General features: G+C 37.4%; 1 protein-coding gene across 9 annotated transcripts in view; it reads right to left on the reverse strand.

Annotated features, from left to right (window-relative positions):
• RBMS3 (RNA binding motif single stranded interacting protein 3) overlaps window positions 1-18,263 on the reverse strand; it is a 622,722-nt gene that overhangs the window by 13,366 nt on the left and 591,093 nt on the right. For 5 of the 9 annotated variants that reach the window (XM_045856807.1, XM_045856809.1, XM_045856814.1 and 2 more), the window contains 2 exons: window positions 4,900-4,980; window positions 1,398-1,525 (listed from right to left, as the gene is read on the reverse strand). In XM_045856807.1, the coding sequence (XP_045712763.1) occupies window positions 1,398-1,525; window positions 4,900-4,980 (209 nt within the window). Of the gene's footprint in view, window positions 1-1,393; window positions 1,526-4,899; window positions 4,981-18,263 lie in introns of those variants that run through there. The other 4 variants (XM_045856815.1, XM_045856810.1, XM_045856813.1 and 1 more) reach the window with 1 other exon arrangement.

Raw genomic sequence — 18,263 nt, forward strand, 5'->3', positions numbered from 1 at the left:
AAAAAAAATCTAATATGCTTGGAGCCAAGCACCAGAGTCTACCATATTGTTTGGTACATGCAAAAGGGATTCACACAGGCTATCGGTGAATTTTTTAAAATGCCTTATTTACTATAAATCTTTTCTAAAAGCTGTGTGTTAGCAGTTATGATGATGATGATACCTTACATTTGTCAGGTTAGTAGTTATGATGATGATGATACCTTATTTACAAATAAGTCATGTTCTGAGTATATTTAATTCATGGAAGTGACTTTAGAAGCTAAACCGCATATAAAAGACTACATTATCATGATTAATCTTTCAACAACCAACAAATCTCTAAATAAAAATTGAGATTAAAGAAGAATAATGATCAAGAAAGGGGACAACGCTGTACAGACAGAAAGGATTGCTGGGAATTTTCTGTTTACCAGGCCTTTGTTTGTTATCTATGATGTAGAACAGTTTTGCATGACATTTGTATACGGACTGAACTTCTGTTAATTTCTTTGGTTTCTATCAAAACCTCTCATATTTTTATTTTTCATTTTTTAAATATATGGTCTTTATTATATTTTTTCCATTACTATTTAGTCCCTTTATACCCCCCTCCGCCTAGCAGCAATCTATATAATTACTTCATACAAAGCCAAGTCCACTTTTCTTAAGTGATTTAAGGATTTGCAAGAGTAGTTGTGACTACGTGATTTTTGCTTTGCCATATATTCCTGAATAACACCCTGCTCTCTGTTATTTTATATTTTACAGTATGGTTTTTCATGAATGATGTCACTGGGTGTTCAAAGCAACCCTGCGAAAAAAAAGTGTTCCTGTTTTCATTTAAGAATGAGAAATGGGAGACCAAAACATAGGCTCACTATTTAGTTTCATGTGGGAATATTAGAGTTTTTCCAAAATATATAATTTTTTTGGTAAAAATTGCTGTAGTGTTCTTTTCTGCATCCAAGCCTTTTGGTAGTGAACCTGGGCTTGGGCATGTGTTGTGTTTTGGCCAAAGGGACAGCAGCAAATGAGTCACAAACAATTGAAAAGTGCTGGTCATTTTGGCTTCCTCCCTCATTCTCCAACTTCCAACCTTCCATGTGAATAAGACTGCTGGAGGGTCAAGAACATGTGGCTCAATCATCTCCATCCCTCCATCAACAGCCAAACAACACCTCGAAGTCGAGCTGCAGAAATGACCAGCAGCTCTCCCTGCATGCTTGAGCAAGTCCAGTCAACTCTCCACCTGAGGTCAGCTCCAACTGCCAACCCACATAAGCATGAACCGAATAAATGTTTATCACTAAGTTTGAGGGGTCTTCATTGCAGCAAATGCTAACAGGTGCAACATGAGAGAGTGAGGTCAAGACGGTTGCTCTTGAGGGAAAATGCTCAGTAAAGCCCCAACTTACTTAGACTGTTGGTAAGAATATGCAGATGCATGTTCATTGGATGTGTCCACTGCTATCTGTTGCTGCTGACCACTGGTGTCCTGCGATGAAGGTGCCACTGTCTGGGGAGAGGTATCAGCAACAACACCCTAAGAAGGCAAATAAGAACACAAAGCCTTGTTGGCTTCAGCAAAGATCCCTCTTTCTGATGAACAATACCCCTCTTCTACTTGACTTGAGTGACAGTGCACTCAGCTACATGAAACCACAATAAGTATGCAGAGGAAAACCACAGAGCGCATTTGTAGAAGGCCTGAGAAATTCAACTCAATGTGTAACCAAGAAACCTTGCTATCAGAAGTCCTTGGAGCAGTGAAATGGTCAGGAAATCATTTTGTCCACACTTAGAACTTTTAAATTGTAGTTGTATACAGCCACACTAAGTGGTAATTTATTAATAACAAATTCATGCAGGAAAAATTGTATATTGAATAATTTTCTTGGGATAGTGTCCTGGACCAAGTCTAAGATCTGGCAAAACAATGAACTCTGACCTTAATAAAAAATCTCCATTAAAGTTTGAAATTCTTTTAAAAGAATACTGTTAAGGAGGTCTCCCTTCAGCCATTTGATTTGTTTTATTTTGCTTTGTTTTTCACAATATGACCTGGAATTCAGTTAGAGGTTTCAGAGAAAGAGCCAAACAAACATCCTTAATTTTGATTTTCTCCTTCCCTCGCCCTTTCTTTCCTTGTTCCTCACATATGTCAACAAGAATGAATTTCTGAAGTTGGTCGTCATTAGGAACATATGTTTGGTTCCCAGAGAGCCATAGGTGGTTTTATTTGGTAATTACTAGGCTTAAAAAGGCATCTGTCTGAATATATTCTCCTGGTTTTACTTATAGCCTTGGACACCTGCAGTGATATTGGATTTCAAATGTTCTTGGTCAGCTCTTCATCACTAAAGATCCCTGAGTTCCTTAGAAACGGAAAAGTCTCAGCATATTAATCCAATATTTTTCCCTAATACTATTTGGTATTGTGCATTTTTTTTTCTGGACTTTCCATCTGTATTTACTTGTATGGATACTGGTGAATGTTCAGCGAGCGTTTTTATGTAGGAAATGAGTCAGTATTTATCCTTATGAGCATAAATTCAAAGCAATGTGTCAGTGTACTTCTATTTTTATTCATAAATGACTTCTTTTTAAATCCTAGATTTAACTATAATTAGGCTGTTTCCAATAAGCCACACTACCAAATGTGTCTCTTTATTTTAGAGTCATCAAAATGCTCAAATTCTGTAGCTAAGTATATACCTTTGGTGCAGAGATAGAGAAATGCAACTATGTGGTACAGATTTATATTTAAATGTTCAGGTTCATAATTTCCTCCTGTCCTACATGCTTTTGATAGCTAAATATGGCAAACAAAATGTATTTTAATTACATAGGCTTAAAATTCTGAAAATCCTATTAAAATATGTTTAATACTGACACATTCCTTGGGGCCTGCAGGTCTGGGTCTGGAACACATAAAAGATTTAAAAATTGGACCTCTGTGGGTTCCTGTATTATATTGTAGTATCCTCTTAAATGTCCGTATCTCCCAAGCCTCAGTAGCAGCTAACATTTATCACACACCAAATAGATGAGGGGATCAAAGAAGATGTGGTATACATACACCAGGGTGGGGTAAAAGTACGTTAATAGTCATCTGCATGGAAAATAAAGCAATGATTAAGAAATAATAATACAAGAACAAATTCTGTGTTTTGCATACTCACAACTGTAAACCTACTTTTGCCCCACCCTGTATATAATGGAATACTATTCAGCCATAAAAAAACAAAACAAAACAAAATATTGTCATTTGTGACAGCATGGATGGATCAGAAGGGTACTATGCTAAGTGAAATAAGGCAAAAAGACAAAAAACAAACAAATCCATATGATTTCACTCATATGTAGAATTGTTGGGAACCGCCCTGACTGGTATCAGAGGCTGAAACCCCCGCCTAGGCTAAGGCTAAGGGAACGCCCTTGGAACCGTGAGCCGGCAAGGAGACAAAAGCTTATCTCCCTGGCAGGAATGCTGCTTCTGCTGCTGAACCCCAAAAAGCTTGGTCGGTTAGCCAAAGACGGGTAAGATTCCCCCACGGGGGAACAACCCAAGCCAGGCACGATCACTTTTGGGAGGCCCCCCAAAAGAAGGACTTGGGGGGGGCTGCAGCAAAAGGGGGTGATGGACCCTCACTCCTCGGCTTTGACAAAGTCTGAGTTCTCAGCGTCCGGAAGAAAATCTCCTTATCTCTCGGTGGCCTTAGTTCCCGTGCTCCACCTAAGCCTGAAACAATGACAGGGTAGTACAGCTCGGTACTGGGAAGTGCAGATTTCCCGGGGTGATCAGGCCTAAGAAAGAACATGTAAATTACTGTGAAACCTTCTTTGTTTGGAATGCCCTCAGTTGAATGAGAAGGGTCTTAGGAGGAAGTTATTTTGTTCCTCAGCCTTGCAGCTCTTTGACCCCCAGCTCAATAGACCGGCAGAGTTCTTTGTTTTCTATAGTTCCTTACTTCCCCTGGTGAGTGCTGTACTTTACCTGAATTATTATGCAAAATGAGCCTAATAAAAGCAGGTATGGACGGTAAATCAGCGCGCTCCCCACTGGGGGGGTGGCCATTTCATCCCTACTTCCCCACAGAAACTAGTTTGTCTCTGTGCATGTTGTTATTTCTCGCATGTGTTTAGGCGAGCCATCCACAGCGTTCCGTGGTCACTGCTGGCCGGTGACCCACGCGCAACAAGAATATAAAACAAAAATAAATAAATAAACAAACCAAACAAAAATAAACTCATAGGCACAGACAACAGACTGGTGGTTACCTGTGGAGAAGGGGGGGTGGGGTGGAGGAGGGCAAAATGGATCTAATATGCGGTGACAAATGGAAACTAGACTTTTGGTGGTGAGCACGATGTGGTATATACAGATGATGACATATAATGTTGCACACCTGAAACCTATATAACATTATAAAGCAATGTTACCTGAATTTTTTTTAAAGTTCAAATTTTGATTCAGTAGGTTTGGGTTACATGGGAGAGTTTGCAGTTTTGAACAAGCTCCCCAGTGATGCCTGCGATGCTGGTCCACTCTTTGAGTAACAAGGCACTGGAGAACCAGCTCATTCAAATATTTGCAAACATTTTTTCCCCTCCCTGTTTATGGGTATTTGTGGTGAACATTTGATAGGGTAGAGATTTGGTCTCCGAGCTTTTCTCTAAATATGACAATGACACTTCCCACATACCTTTCTAACAAACTAACTTATTTTATGTGCAAAAGAAAACCTAGGCCTGTCCAAGTAAAGGCATGCGTTCTTATATACTGACCTAGCAATTTCAAGTTTCAGGGCAGCACAAAAACCACACATAAGGATTCCTTGGGTTATGGGGACCGCAGTGTATGTGGCTGAGATGTATCTCTCCGACCCTCTTTCTATAACCCAGAGACAGACTTACTTCAATAGAAACAGCTGTCGGAGGCACAGGCGTGTACTGGGGAATGTAGGTCCCTTGCATAGGAGCGGCAGCAGTCATATACTAGAGGGAATCAAAGAAAAATGCAGGTGAACTTGGGATTGCAACCAATGAGAAAAGTAGATGTCACATGAGATATCTGGCCCATGGCCAGAGCATGATGCAAGTTAAACTTTATTTTGACCCAAGATAATGCAGTTCCTCTCGGCAAACAATTGCCTCTTTTTACTGATTCAGTACTAATAGCAGCCCACTTCCAGCAACGGTACAAATTCATTCACCCCCTTTTGCTCACTTTGTCTTTGTAAACAGTCTATATCAGGTCTCAAATATTTCACTTTCACATCTAAAACATAAACTCCATGGGGGCGGGGATAACGTCCTTGTTCTTTCTCAATTTTATTGCTGGCATCCATCCTATAGTAGGCTCTCAACAAATTATTTGTTGAATGAATGAATCATATTGTTAGTAATAATTTCTTGTCTAAATAAAACTAATAGAGGAGTAATGCAAGAAATATTTCTGTAGCAACGTTCAGAACTGGCAAGCGTCATCACTTTGTCATGTTCACATCACTGTTTTATGTATTAAACCACGAGTGTTGCGCAGACTGTTGGAACCCCCTTTGTTCCCCTCTCCAGCCCGTCCTCCTGTCACCACCAGGATTTCCTTATCGACTCCTTAAACTCTCCAAGTTTTCCTCAGACAAATAAACACTGAAACATTCAGATCATTGTTTCACTAAGTTTTAGCATTCAGTAACACATGTACTGGGGACAAAATGTATTTTTGCAGAAAAATTACATGCTCACCTTATAGAATGTATGACCCATGTTCCTATTTCTACTATAACCTCCCACCCATAATTTCAAAGTTTTGCTCTTCGAGAATGGAATTTTCTATAAAATCAACTACATTTCTGAGTTTCTAAACTCGATGAACATAACACAACTTCAGAATCAGAATCATCTAATGAAGACAATGTTTCTCAATTCATGAAGGTTAGAAAAATTATGTTTGTGTAAAATCACAGGCCTGTGAATATCTATTCTTCTAAATTTGCTGAGTTCAAAAACTCAGGCCATGCATAAATATGCAAAGCCTAAATTATTGTCTAACGTATCTTGGTACTTTCAGTATCCAAGAGGCATGATGAACCTGAATCAAGAGAAATTCTTGAATGGAGACTAGCTTATCAATTGCTATTCAGTGTTTATGGAGAATTATAGCAGTAAAGCAATTCTGGAATAAATGCATCTCCATTGCAAACTATGCACTGCCCTTCTGTACCTATTTCCTAAAAATAGAGACAACCTTAATGAAACAACTCCAAACCAAATCAAACAAACGGTTTTCTGCATTCTAGCTGCTACCCATAACAACTGAGTGCAATTCATATCTATGTTAAACAGCCTTGTAACCTGGACCAAGAGCGACTGTGTGAAAGAGCTGGTGGTATTACTCAGTTAGCTTTACGGCTGAAAATTACCAGAGCTTTCTGCGCCCTGTCCTCTGTGATCTCGTAACATTCATTTCTCTTCTATTACAATCATCCTGACTATTATCTCCTGAAGACATGGGCTAAGTGTTACTTGCCTCTGCATCCTCTAACATACCAAATGCCTGATTCGCAGTAAGTTATTGTCCAATGGCTGAATAAAAGGATACGAGTAGAAAGCCTTCCACTTCCAATGATAAGTCTTGCATGCCTCTTAGCCACTGATAATTCTGAGCTCATTATAGATATTAATTTCACCAACCCCATACTATGTTTATATAATGTTTAAATAAATACTTTATCCCACTCATTGTCCATAAGCAGATAATTATTATTCAGGTACCTGATTGCTATCCATTTTTTTGAAATAGCACAGAACTCTGGAGTCACATTTCAGCAATTACTACTTCACATCTAGGTCCCTGTGGCAGGTGTTTGCATTACCAACAAAACTGCTTTAGAGAGTGTGCTGGGGGGTAATTACAGTCCCCTGACTACTTCAGGTGGTTTGACTGTGTTATACAGGCTTTAAATATCCTTTGATTTAGGTTTTCCTACCATGCATTTTTTATAGAATGCAAGCTCACGTGAGATAAAAGCTTTATATGTTCCAACGCATTTGAGCAATGCTGCCTAATATATTCTCTTCTTTGATATTGACACGTAATAAAAAAAAAACTCTTGAGAAATCATATTTTACTGAAGTCTAGTTAAAGGTCAGCATTTCTAAAACATTTTTTTGTAGCACCTAATAATTCTGCTTAGAACTAGCGCTCTATGCAGCAGTCCCCGACATTTGCGGCAACAGGGACCAGTTCCCTGGATAAGGCGGAGGTTGGGAAGACGGTGGATGGTTTGGGATGATTCAAGCGCATTATGTTCAGGCTCACCTCCTGCTGTGTGGCTGGTTCCTAACAGGCCCAGACCAGCACCAGTCCACGGCCTGGAGGGTGGGGACCCATGCTTTAAAGAACATATATCGGAAAAATTCTTCTTTAATTGAATCTCAAAAATCCTAGTAGATTTGTAGTAAGTGGGAATATATTTTTACCAATGATGAAATTATCTAGCCCTGGCTGGTGTAGCTCAGTGGATTGAGTGTAGGCCTGTGAACCAGAGCATCACTGGTTTGATTCCCAATCAGGGCACATGCCTGGGTTGCAGGCCATATCCCCAGTATGGGGTGTGCTCGAGGCAACCACACATTGATGTTTCACTCTCTCTCTTTCTCCCTCCCTTTTCCATCTCTCTAAAATAAGTAAATAAAATCTTAAAAAAAAGAAATTATCTAAACACGGAGTTCATACAACTCTTTGGTCATATTTTCCAAGAGTTGTAATTGACTAGTAAAAGAATAAACCATCATGGATTTGGTTATTTTCTATTATAGAGTTAGTAATTCCACACTTTGCAACTGGCATAGTAAGTGAGTACGTGCACCCTTTGTGTAAGACGATGACGTCACTGGTACCCCTCTGCGGGACCGGACTTTGATCCACTCTCAGCATCTTTGAGGAGGTGGTTCTGTGACCTAGATTTAGCAGCACAGCTCACAGGAGAAGCTATCTCAGTTTTTAGACTTTTCATGCCAAACTGGAGTTCCTAAGCAGTGTAGCTGATGGAGAAAGCATGTTCCGTAATTCTTAGGTAAGCTTCTTCAGATAACTCTGAGTTATTCCAAACCTCATGGGTGTTTTTGTTCAGTAAAACTGAATCAGCAAATCTTCATGCCTCCTGTGACATTCAGCGAAGTGTAAACACAACTTAAACTGAACTGCTATGGCGTAAATACTCACTTATCTTCTGTTTAGAACAATGTTGGGTGCTGGGCAGGATGGTTCACCCACTTTACACGTTGAGAAACTGAGACCTACATATCAGGGGAATAAACTCCAGCTCTTCTGACCTATAATTCAGCACACGTTTCAGTCCACTTCATTACCTTTGAAGCGGAATAAGTAAAGTCTTAAGAGCTTCCTTTTGATCATTCCCATGTAATACAGATACTGTTTTTTTTAAATTAATGGGCTTTAATAACTGAAGAAATGTAGGATAATATGCCTATGATTAACATTTTTATTGTAATTTAATTTCCACACTTTTTAAAATTTTACTTTATACTCAGAATACCTCATTTTCTTCTCGGAGGGCTACCCCATATGCTTAACTTATTTTATTACTTGACTTGTTTTTTATGCTGCTATTCTGAAGAAAAGCAGTAGAGATTTTATAGTGTAAATGAGGTAGCTCAGTTCAGTGTGTTGTGTGTGTGTATCTGCTAATGAAAAAGAAACTACTTTCGGGTTGCTTATTTTTCTTTTGTCATGAAAAATACTCATAGGCAGTGCTCGAGAAGGATGTTTGAAAATTAGCAATAGACACTTATTTCAAAGAGGTTGATGCTATGGAGTTTCACACCCTGTAAGACTATTATCTCTGGATAAACTTTTGCAATAAAACTCTCCCTTAGTAGACATATATTTTCTAGGGTAAAGCCTCAGGAAGTGACAGCCTTGTAAAATTAGGAGCAAGTGCTTACAGGAAATGGTTACAGCTACGTGTAAGATCAACTCTCAGCTTTAGGTAATTGGTGACAAATAACCCTGCATTTTCTTTGCAAGCACACAGCTTGATTTCCTTAAGAGACACACTACAGTCAGATTTAATAATCCGGGCTGCACAAAAAAATTGCTTAGATCTGGATGCCTCAGAGGCTGCTTTCATTTTTTTCCCAGCCAGCAAATGACATAGGACTAAGAACCAATAATATTAAAAAAAAAAAAGTGCTCCTTTGACTTGATAAATTCCCTTGGATTACTTATGAAGACCGTAACAAGAATGGATGTGCATCCTTGAAACTAATTTATTTTACAGGTATTTCTGAAAAGCTAGAATCTGCCATAATTCTTTCATGAGTAGAAATTATTTTGCTTTTTTTTTTTTGACATGACTGGTGGGAACAACATCACAATGAGATGATACAGATAAAAATGAGCAAGTCCACATAATGTTTCCCTGTAGTATGCAGCACAAACTTTGACCTAAATGAATACATTTTATCTTTTTGGTAAACAGTTTGATTTTTATGTATTCTGAAAGCACCAGATTTTCCCATGTGTGCAGGAGACCTGGCTAGCCATTGTCAAACCCACAGAATAAATTCCAGACTTCATCACTTGCTCCAAGAAGTCTAGACACCACATCACCAAGACAGTTACACAAAGAGGGGAAAACGGTGAGACAGGAGAGAAGTTGTATTTTTTGCCTAAGTTAGGACAAACTGTTTCTGTTACTGGGGAGTCATTACCTATTTCCAAGGAAACAAAGAAAGAAAACTTAAATTTTTAGTTTTGGATTTACATTTTTCTCCTCCACCAAAACAAAACAAATTTAAAAAAATGTCATATTTCTTGTGAGGAAACATCTTTTTATTATTTGTAAAGCAAAGGAGTGGCAAGAAATTTCCCACATTTCAATTTTTGGAATTTCCTAAAATAATTTATTAAGCTTACTCATTTGGTGTTACCATTACACTATTTACATTGTAAATTGGGACTTGTAGTCCTTGCTGTATATAAAAATCATAAATCTGCTTAGCAAATTTCAGCAAGGGAAGTTTTCCAGGCTCTATGAAACCCAGAAAGTCAAAGGGATGGATACAGGAAAGTTATGAAATGCACCTCAGGAAGGAAGTTGAGCAGAGAAATTGTGGTAGATGATGCTAACAGTGTGCAGTGTGAATTACTTTTAAGATCACTGAGTACAAAGTTTCTTCCAATATAGGAAACTTCAGAATATAGGGAACAACCTGAGTTATTCATCAGAGTCGAGTGAGGGGGTGAAGGAGGGAAGCACTGTGGGAGGAAGAGGTTTTCGGTGGTCTGGAAGGCATTTTTTTTAAAATTTGTAACATTGTATAATCTCAGTTGGGGAGCAATACCTGAATTTGGGATGGCAAATTGCATCACTTTGTATGCTTGCTTTACTAAGTAGTACTAGGTGCCTGGAGTAAAATTCTTAGAATGCTTTCTGAGTCTTTATGACACTCAATGAATACCAGACTATCCATAGAGGAAGAGAGCAGGAGAGATCCTCCGGGAAAGGAGAGAATGGCCATTAGGGCATATAAGGTGGGACTCCTACCCAGACCGGCACAGCTCAGTTCCTCCTGTATCCTTTCTACTTCTGCTAGTGAAGTGATGGAAAATGAAGTCGGGATCTCCATCCAGAACAGTAATAGTGTATATGCTTTTGTAACCTAAAGTAGACTATTCACTCTTTAAGATGCTAATATGGAAATTACACAGTGGACAGTTGTGAGTAATGTAATAACTACCCCTGAAGAGCAGGTGGTAGTGAATCTAGATAGCAGCACATACTTCACACACTAGGAGTAAACATATTTGAAGAGAAAAGATGGCCAGTTAGTGGGCTGGAAAGAAATGGGAACCCAGGATTCTTAGGAGTATATACCTGTAGTATCCCATGCAGTTCCTCAGAATAGTACTGAACTAAACTCACAGAGAGATGTGTGTTAAATTATTAAACAAAAAATACAGATCGTTGCTGTGTTTTTGAGGGGGGCCATTGTTGGTGGCATACTGCGAGAGAGTAGCAAGAACGACTCTTGGAGGTTGTTCTAAACTTGGAAATTCATGAAATCTCATCCTGTAAGTAGTAGCCACAGGCTGTGGAGGGCTTCAATTGTGTAGGGAAAGCAATTTTCATGAATGTGTTGGAGAAAAAAATGAAAAAAACAAAATCCATTAAGTTTGTGCATGTTCACAGATCATTGTGGTAGCAATAAAAATAAAATATAATATGATGGAAATACAGCTGATTAACAAACTATGTTTTAAAGTTTGAACTAGAAACAACTCTATATACACACTACGAATTCTCTCCTTCCCTCTCCTCAATTTTATTTTGTTTTAGTAATATGTAAAATTAAATCTAGGGAAAGGTGGAAGAGAAGAGAGGGCCAGTGAACTACAAAGACAACTTAAAAAATGAAGATAAATCACATAAAAACTGAACACTAATTGTACATCAGATTTCAGAATAAAGGCAACTATGAAAGCATGTTTACAATGCAGTAGTGGAAATGAAAGATTCATTGAGTTTATTACAGAATGGGAAGTAATAAAGTAGAAAAGATAATAATAGGATATTATGAATAGCTTTATGACTATAAACTTGACAACTTATATTAAATAGACAAATTTGTTGAATAGAACAATTTAGCAAAACTGACATAAAAATGAATAAAATGGAATAATTCTTTCTACTAAAGAAATTGCGTTCATAATCTGAAACCTTCCCACAATAAAATTTTTAGTTTCAATTGTTCTTTTTTTTTTTTGGTGAGTTTTTCAAACATTAAAGAAGTAAAGCCCTGGCTGGCATAGCTCAGTGGATTGAGCGTGGGCTGGGAACCAAAGTGTCCCAGGTTCAATTCCCAGCCAGGGTATATTCCTGGGTTGCAGGCCATAACCCCCAGCAACCGCACATTGATGTTTCTCTCTCTCTCTCTCTCTCTATCTATCTCCCTCCCTTCCCTCTCTAAAAATAAATAAATAAAATCTTAAAAAAAGAGAAGTAAATAATGTCAGTCTTACATAAATTCTTCCAGGAGATAATAAAAAAGGGACACTTCACAACTCATTTCAGGGAAGCTAGCATACTCCTTACACCAAAAAACTGACAGGGCATTTCAAGAGGAAAAACTGAAGCTCAGTATCTCTCATAAGCTTTTATACAAACTTCCTAAATTTATTTCAGGATTAAAAAGTAGGTTTAATATTTGAAAATAAGTCAACACAATTCATCACATTGAAGAACAAAAAAGAGAATTATATGATCATTTCAAAAGATTCAGAAATATCTTTGATAAAATCTAATACTTGGACATGAGAAAATGTCTTGGTACACTAGGAATAGATGGAAACCAGGAATAGAAGGCTATATCCCCAAAACATACATCTGGCATTCCAGTTAATGATGCCATACTTGAATTTTGGAATGGGATAAAGATGTCCAGTTTTACCTGCTCTAGTTTTGTTTTGGAGGTTCTATACAATACAATAAGATAAGAAAAAAAAGAAAGGCAAAAAGATGAAGAAACTATCATTATTTACAGATGACTCAACTAATATATAGATATTCTAAATAATATAGTGAAAATATAATTGTTAAAAAATTAGCATTGTTGCAAATACAAGTTAATAAAATGTATTTATATCTATCAGCAACAATTATCAATAAAATTTAAAATACTGTATGGATAGCATGAAAATATCAAATACCTAGAAATAACTTTGAGAAAATCCATAAAATCTTTTCTACTGAAGATTAAAAGGCATTAATGAGAGAAATTAACTAAACCCTTAATAAATTGAAAGATATATTACATTCATGGATTATTAGACTCCATATTATAATAGTGTTAATTCTTTTAAAAAGAATCTGTACATTCAATTCAATTCAAATTGAAATCCAAGAAGACTTCTTGGTAGAAACAAATGGACTCACTCTATAATGTATATGGAAATGCAAAGGACCTAGAACATCGAAGACAATTTTTGGGAAAAATAAAACAAACTTGGAGGATGCATACACTACTAGATATTAAGTTGTACTAAAGAATCATGGTAATTAAGATAGAGATATTGTTGCAAGGAGAGAGAAATAGACTAATGGAATAAAATAGAGAAACTAAAAACAAGTACACTCACAGCCAAACAATTTACGAGTGTCACTGTAATTCAACATGGGAAAGAGGGATCTTTTTCAATAAATGATGAATGTCTTTATAGAAAAGAAATAATCCCTGATTCTAACATTAAACTATATTGTGATAGATCATAGATATAAGTATAAAGGTATAATATGGCTTTTTGAAGAAAATAAGAGAAAAGCTTCAAAATATTGGGAACAGAAAAGATTTATTAAACAATAAAATTAAGCATCTCAAATTATCAAAAGACTGAGGGAAGATATTGATAATATATATATATCTGACAAACAAAGGTTAAATATGAAATATACTTTTAAATCCAAAAATCAGGGCAAAACCCCAATTTTTAAAAATAAATTTGAATAATCTAATAATACATGTAATAATGTCAAAGAATCTCTAGGAAGTTAAACTAAGAAAAAAATTCCAAAAATTTATATACTATGTGATTTCATGGATTCATTTTTTGATGACAAAAATTTACAATGTAGAAAACAGAGTAGTGGATGTCCGGGACTGGGAATGAGGGCAGCAAGTAATGTGAAGACGGGTGTGGTTATGAACGGGCGACAGAAGGGGCCCTTGTGTTGCTGAGACTGCTCAGTGTCTTGACTGCGGTGGTGGATGAAAAACAATCCATATAGCTGAAAACACTGTATAGAACTGAGCACACACACAAATCAGTGCCAGTAAAATGGGGTATCTGAGTGAGAGTTGTGGATTGTATCAATGTCAACATCCAAAATTATTATGCTGCAATTTTGCAAAATATTGAGGGAAATTGAGGCAATTGTACAAGGGATCTTTCTATATTATTTCTTACAAATACATGAGAATCTACAATGGTTTCAAGAAAAAGTTCAATTAGAAAAGCAACAAAATATAAGTATATATAGTCACTCAGATACTTTTCAAAAGAGAGTATCTACAAATGGCCAATATACACATGAATGCAGCCTTCCCTCATTGGTCATCAGGGTAATACAAATTCTGAATAGGATGATATAACACTGCACTCGTACCAGGCTGGCCAAAGACTGACAATACCACGTGTTGAAGCAAATTCAGGCAGCAAGTACTCTCGTACACTGCTAGAAGGAGTACAAGTTTGTACATGCACTCAGTAAAACTGTATGACTACCAAAGAAGCAGCACATTTATAGAACCTGTCACCAAGCAATCACACTCCTAGGTATGTAAATGACAGAAACTCTTTCAAATATACTCCACGAGGGCCCTGGCTAGTTTGGCTCAGTGGAATGAGTGCCAGCCTGCAAACTGAAAGGTTTCTGGTTTGATGCCCAGTCAGGACACATGTGTGGGTCAAGGGCCAGGACCCCAGTTGGGGGTGTGAAAGAGGAAACCCATCAATGTATCTTTTGCACATGATGTTTCTCTTCTTCTCTTTCTTCCTCTCTTCCCCTCTCTCTAAAAATAAATAAATTTTTTAAAAAATATATACACCACAAGGTATGCAAAAACGATATTTAAAGCAGCATTATTTATAATTGTTCCAAACTGAAAATAACCTAAATGTCCATCAACAATAGAATTAATAAATTCTGATATATTTATGCTGTGCAATAATATAAAAAATAAAAACTTGCTCTACAAATACAGATGAATCTTATAGATATAACATTGGCTTTTTAAAAATAGCTGACATAAAAATCATCATACTGTATGATTCCATTCATTTAAAGCCTAAAAACAATCAAAACCAATTCATGGTTTAGAACTCAGGGTTGTGGGTACTTGTGTGTGGGTCATAACAGGATGGGACATCAGGGAGGTGCCTGTGAGACTTCTCTGTCGTGATCTAGGTGGTGGATACATGCATGTTTCCACTTTATAAGATTCATTGAGCTATAAACTCACAAACTGTGCACTCTTCTGTAAATATGTTACCCTTCTATAAAAGTTTACAAAAATGAGAAAAAGACCAAGTGAGGGAAGAAAACATCGAAACCTTAGATGAGAATAGGAACAGTCTATCCATTTAAACAGGATAGATTGAATGGCTTCAGTAGCAAGAAGGTTGGGAAATTAGTAAGGCACCTAAGTTCTCTTCTCATTGTTTCTATTTTGGGGGCAAAATATGAGGGGACAGTGAGGCAATGCAGGTTTGGGAGAAGGTATGAAATGGTTGTCTTGGAGAGTGAGAGAGCGAATGGACCGGCGTTATGTAGTATGATTTCTAGGCAGTGCTGAGAGTCCATTTAAGTTGTGTGGTCACAAAAGTGATGTGAGAGTCATCAGCATTGATGAAATGTTTTACTTTAGCCATATGTAGCTCTTCAAAGGAATGAGCATTTTGAGAACTGGATGCAAGAGGATCAAAGTTTTACCAGAAGAGCATAATGGAGGGAGAGTGAACCAAGGGAGGTGAGGTAAAAAAAAAAAAAGTGATTATAACTCTCTAATATGAGATTTAAGCTAGGCCTGGATATGAGCAAATGAACTGACACAGGCAAAGCAGTAGGTAATACACACATGGGCAGGCTTAACGGTGTCAAAGAATTATTGCCATTAGGGTTATTACAGAAGTGTGCAGAAGGAAGGAGGTTGCAGTCAGAGAGTAGCATGTCTGAACTTGAACTAGTGTTTGAAATTCAGATTTGGAGTTGGTACAGTTGTTGCTGATGACACATTCTGGGATAGAGAAAAGATTACCAGAAACTAAGAGGCCAAGGTACTCTCGTGTAATTCCAATAATAGATATATGCTCTTAATCCACTTATTAACAATGTCAATAAAATTTTATTGAGCTCTTATTATATGTTGAGTATTCGTAAGTGCATACCATAGTGTTAAAGCAGGGATTGGGCCATACGACCTGATACAGCCCAGAAGAAATGAATTTTGTTGCCAACCCATTAGGTGTCCTATAGGGTTCATTTCTCCTTTCTGATCTTACATATATAGAGCTATTTAATTTTTAGGTATTATTCACTATTGCTAATCTTACATTCACCACAGTGCCTCAAAACCAAGTAGATAATTAAATCCTTATAAGTTGATCTTTTTGTATTATCACTACTTTCTGGTAGTCTTCTCATTTTTGGATTTAAATCTCCTGCCTGTTTATACCTTCCTTGCTGATTCTTAATCATCTTTCTAATGGTTTTGCAAATTAGTATGGCTATTAGTGGTAAAAAAATTACAAGTCTCTGTCGAGTAGTGACTTCTTAAAATTGGAGAGGGTGTTGGGGTCAAATAAACATTTATTTTAATCAGACTCTAAATTCGAAAGTATCAAGAAGAAATCCCTTCAACAAATGACTGACGTATTCTCTGGAAAGTTCTTTCAGATATTTATGTGAAATCTCTGCCCAGCAACTAACATCCTCAGCCTCTTCAGGCTCCTGTCACCTTTTCTCTAGGAAACCTGGCTTGCTTCGTTATTTTGGAAATAAAAATAACTGCGGGATTTTGTCAAAAAGAAGAGTGAGCTAAGAAGTCCCCAATATGCCTGGAAGCTTTGTTGTTTTCTATTTAAGTCTGTGACTAAAGCATTAAATAAGGCTAGGTAAAGATGCTTCAGCCAAAGGGAAAGGGAAATCATCCAGGCTGCCACCCAAAGTAAATTCCATTTCCACACAAAAGATTTCCTCTCAACCATCTCAGGCCCACACACTGTGAACGCTAATTACCCCAGTAGACTAGAATAAACAACGAAAGAGAAAATGTTGAGGGTGTCCTTAAAATGTAGTTTGAAAGAGTTCAGGCTCTACAGGAATCATCAAACATATTCTTACTTAATGTGTTTGTTTTGTAGATAAGAGATTTTCAGGGATAAAATGTGCCCCACACAGCAGGTTAGAATATCCGTGTTAGAGATCAATCCGAGGTGGGTGGGGAACGTGTGAAGGTGAGTAGGGAGGAAGAAGGGAGGAGACCGAAAGATGAAGTAACATTCTAAACAAGGAGGAAAACAGAAAGCAAGTTAGAAACTGCAAAAACGGGACAGAAAGCTATTTGAGAAAAATACCTCTAAGAAGTGTACACATTTAGGGGGGAAATGGAGATGGCACTACTCCGCAACAGCCCGCGTCAGTTTGGCAACACTAACACATAATACAGCAGTTTCCTTCAGGGGACAGATGCCATTCTTGCCTCCAAGGATATGTATGAAGAGTTCAAAGTAAAAACAAACAAACAAACAAACAAACAAACAAACAAACAAACAAAAAGTAAGGGCCAAAAGGTAGAATAAAAAAGACTGGGAGGAATAGTCTTTCTAGTGCCAGAGTCCAGATTCCACTCCTTGCCACAAGAATTGTAAAGCAGTTTGTTTGATGATATACCCTTGTCAAACAATGAAGAGACAAAGGATGTTATCTTGGGGTAAATTTCAACCCACTTACACTGAGTTCTTAGAGTCATGTGACCTGTCTCTGCCTGCACCCAGTAAAGAGCACCTCTTCGTCAATTCCTTTTTCAGTGACTTTTGTTTCTATTGTGTTCTAACCTCTTTCTTCCTAAGTACCTTTCTTCCTAAGTACACATCCAAAAGCTGACTCTCATATTAAGTCCAAACGCTACATTTCTTCACAAAGCCTTGCTTTTGGCTTTGATTTGGAAGTGATAACTTTCTCCTATGACATTTCAACAGCTGTTAATCTCTACCTCTGTTGCAGGGAAACCATGAAAATTCCCACAGGAACCATGTCTGATTCATCATGGTTGGCCCTTACAGTGCATATGTTGAATGAATGAATGAATGAATGAATGAATGAATGAATAATGAAGCACTCTGGATGAAAAACTCAAGCTATACATAGTTCATAGGAGCTATACAATTACTCAGGGGAAATCATAAAAAATCCTGATCTTTTGTTTTGCCTGTGAAGGTTAATTTTGTGTGTCAACTTGAATGGGCTAAGGATGCTCAGAAAAGTGGTAAAACATTATTTCTGAGTGTGCCTTTGAGGGCTTTCTCCTAAAGAAATTAGCATTTGAATTCATATACTGAGTAAAGAGAAGCCCCTTCTGAAATGCACATGGGCATCATCCAATCCACTTAGGGCTTGAATTGAACAAAAACTAGAGGAAGAGTGAATTCTCTCTCTTCTTGAACTGAGATACGCATTTTCTCCTTTCTTCAGACA

The sequence above is a fragment of the Phyllostomus hastatus genome, unplaced genomic scaffold (genome assembly GCF_019186645.2).
Source record: "Phyllostomus hastatus isolate PE091 unplaced genomic scaffold, TTU_PhHast_1.1 phas_scaffold_129, whole genome shotgun sequence".
NCBI lineage: Eukaryota > Metazoa > Chordata > Mammalia > Chiroptera > Phyllostomidae > Phyllostomus > Phyllostomus hastatus.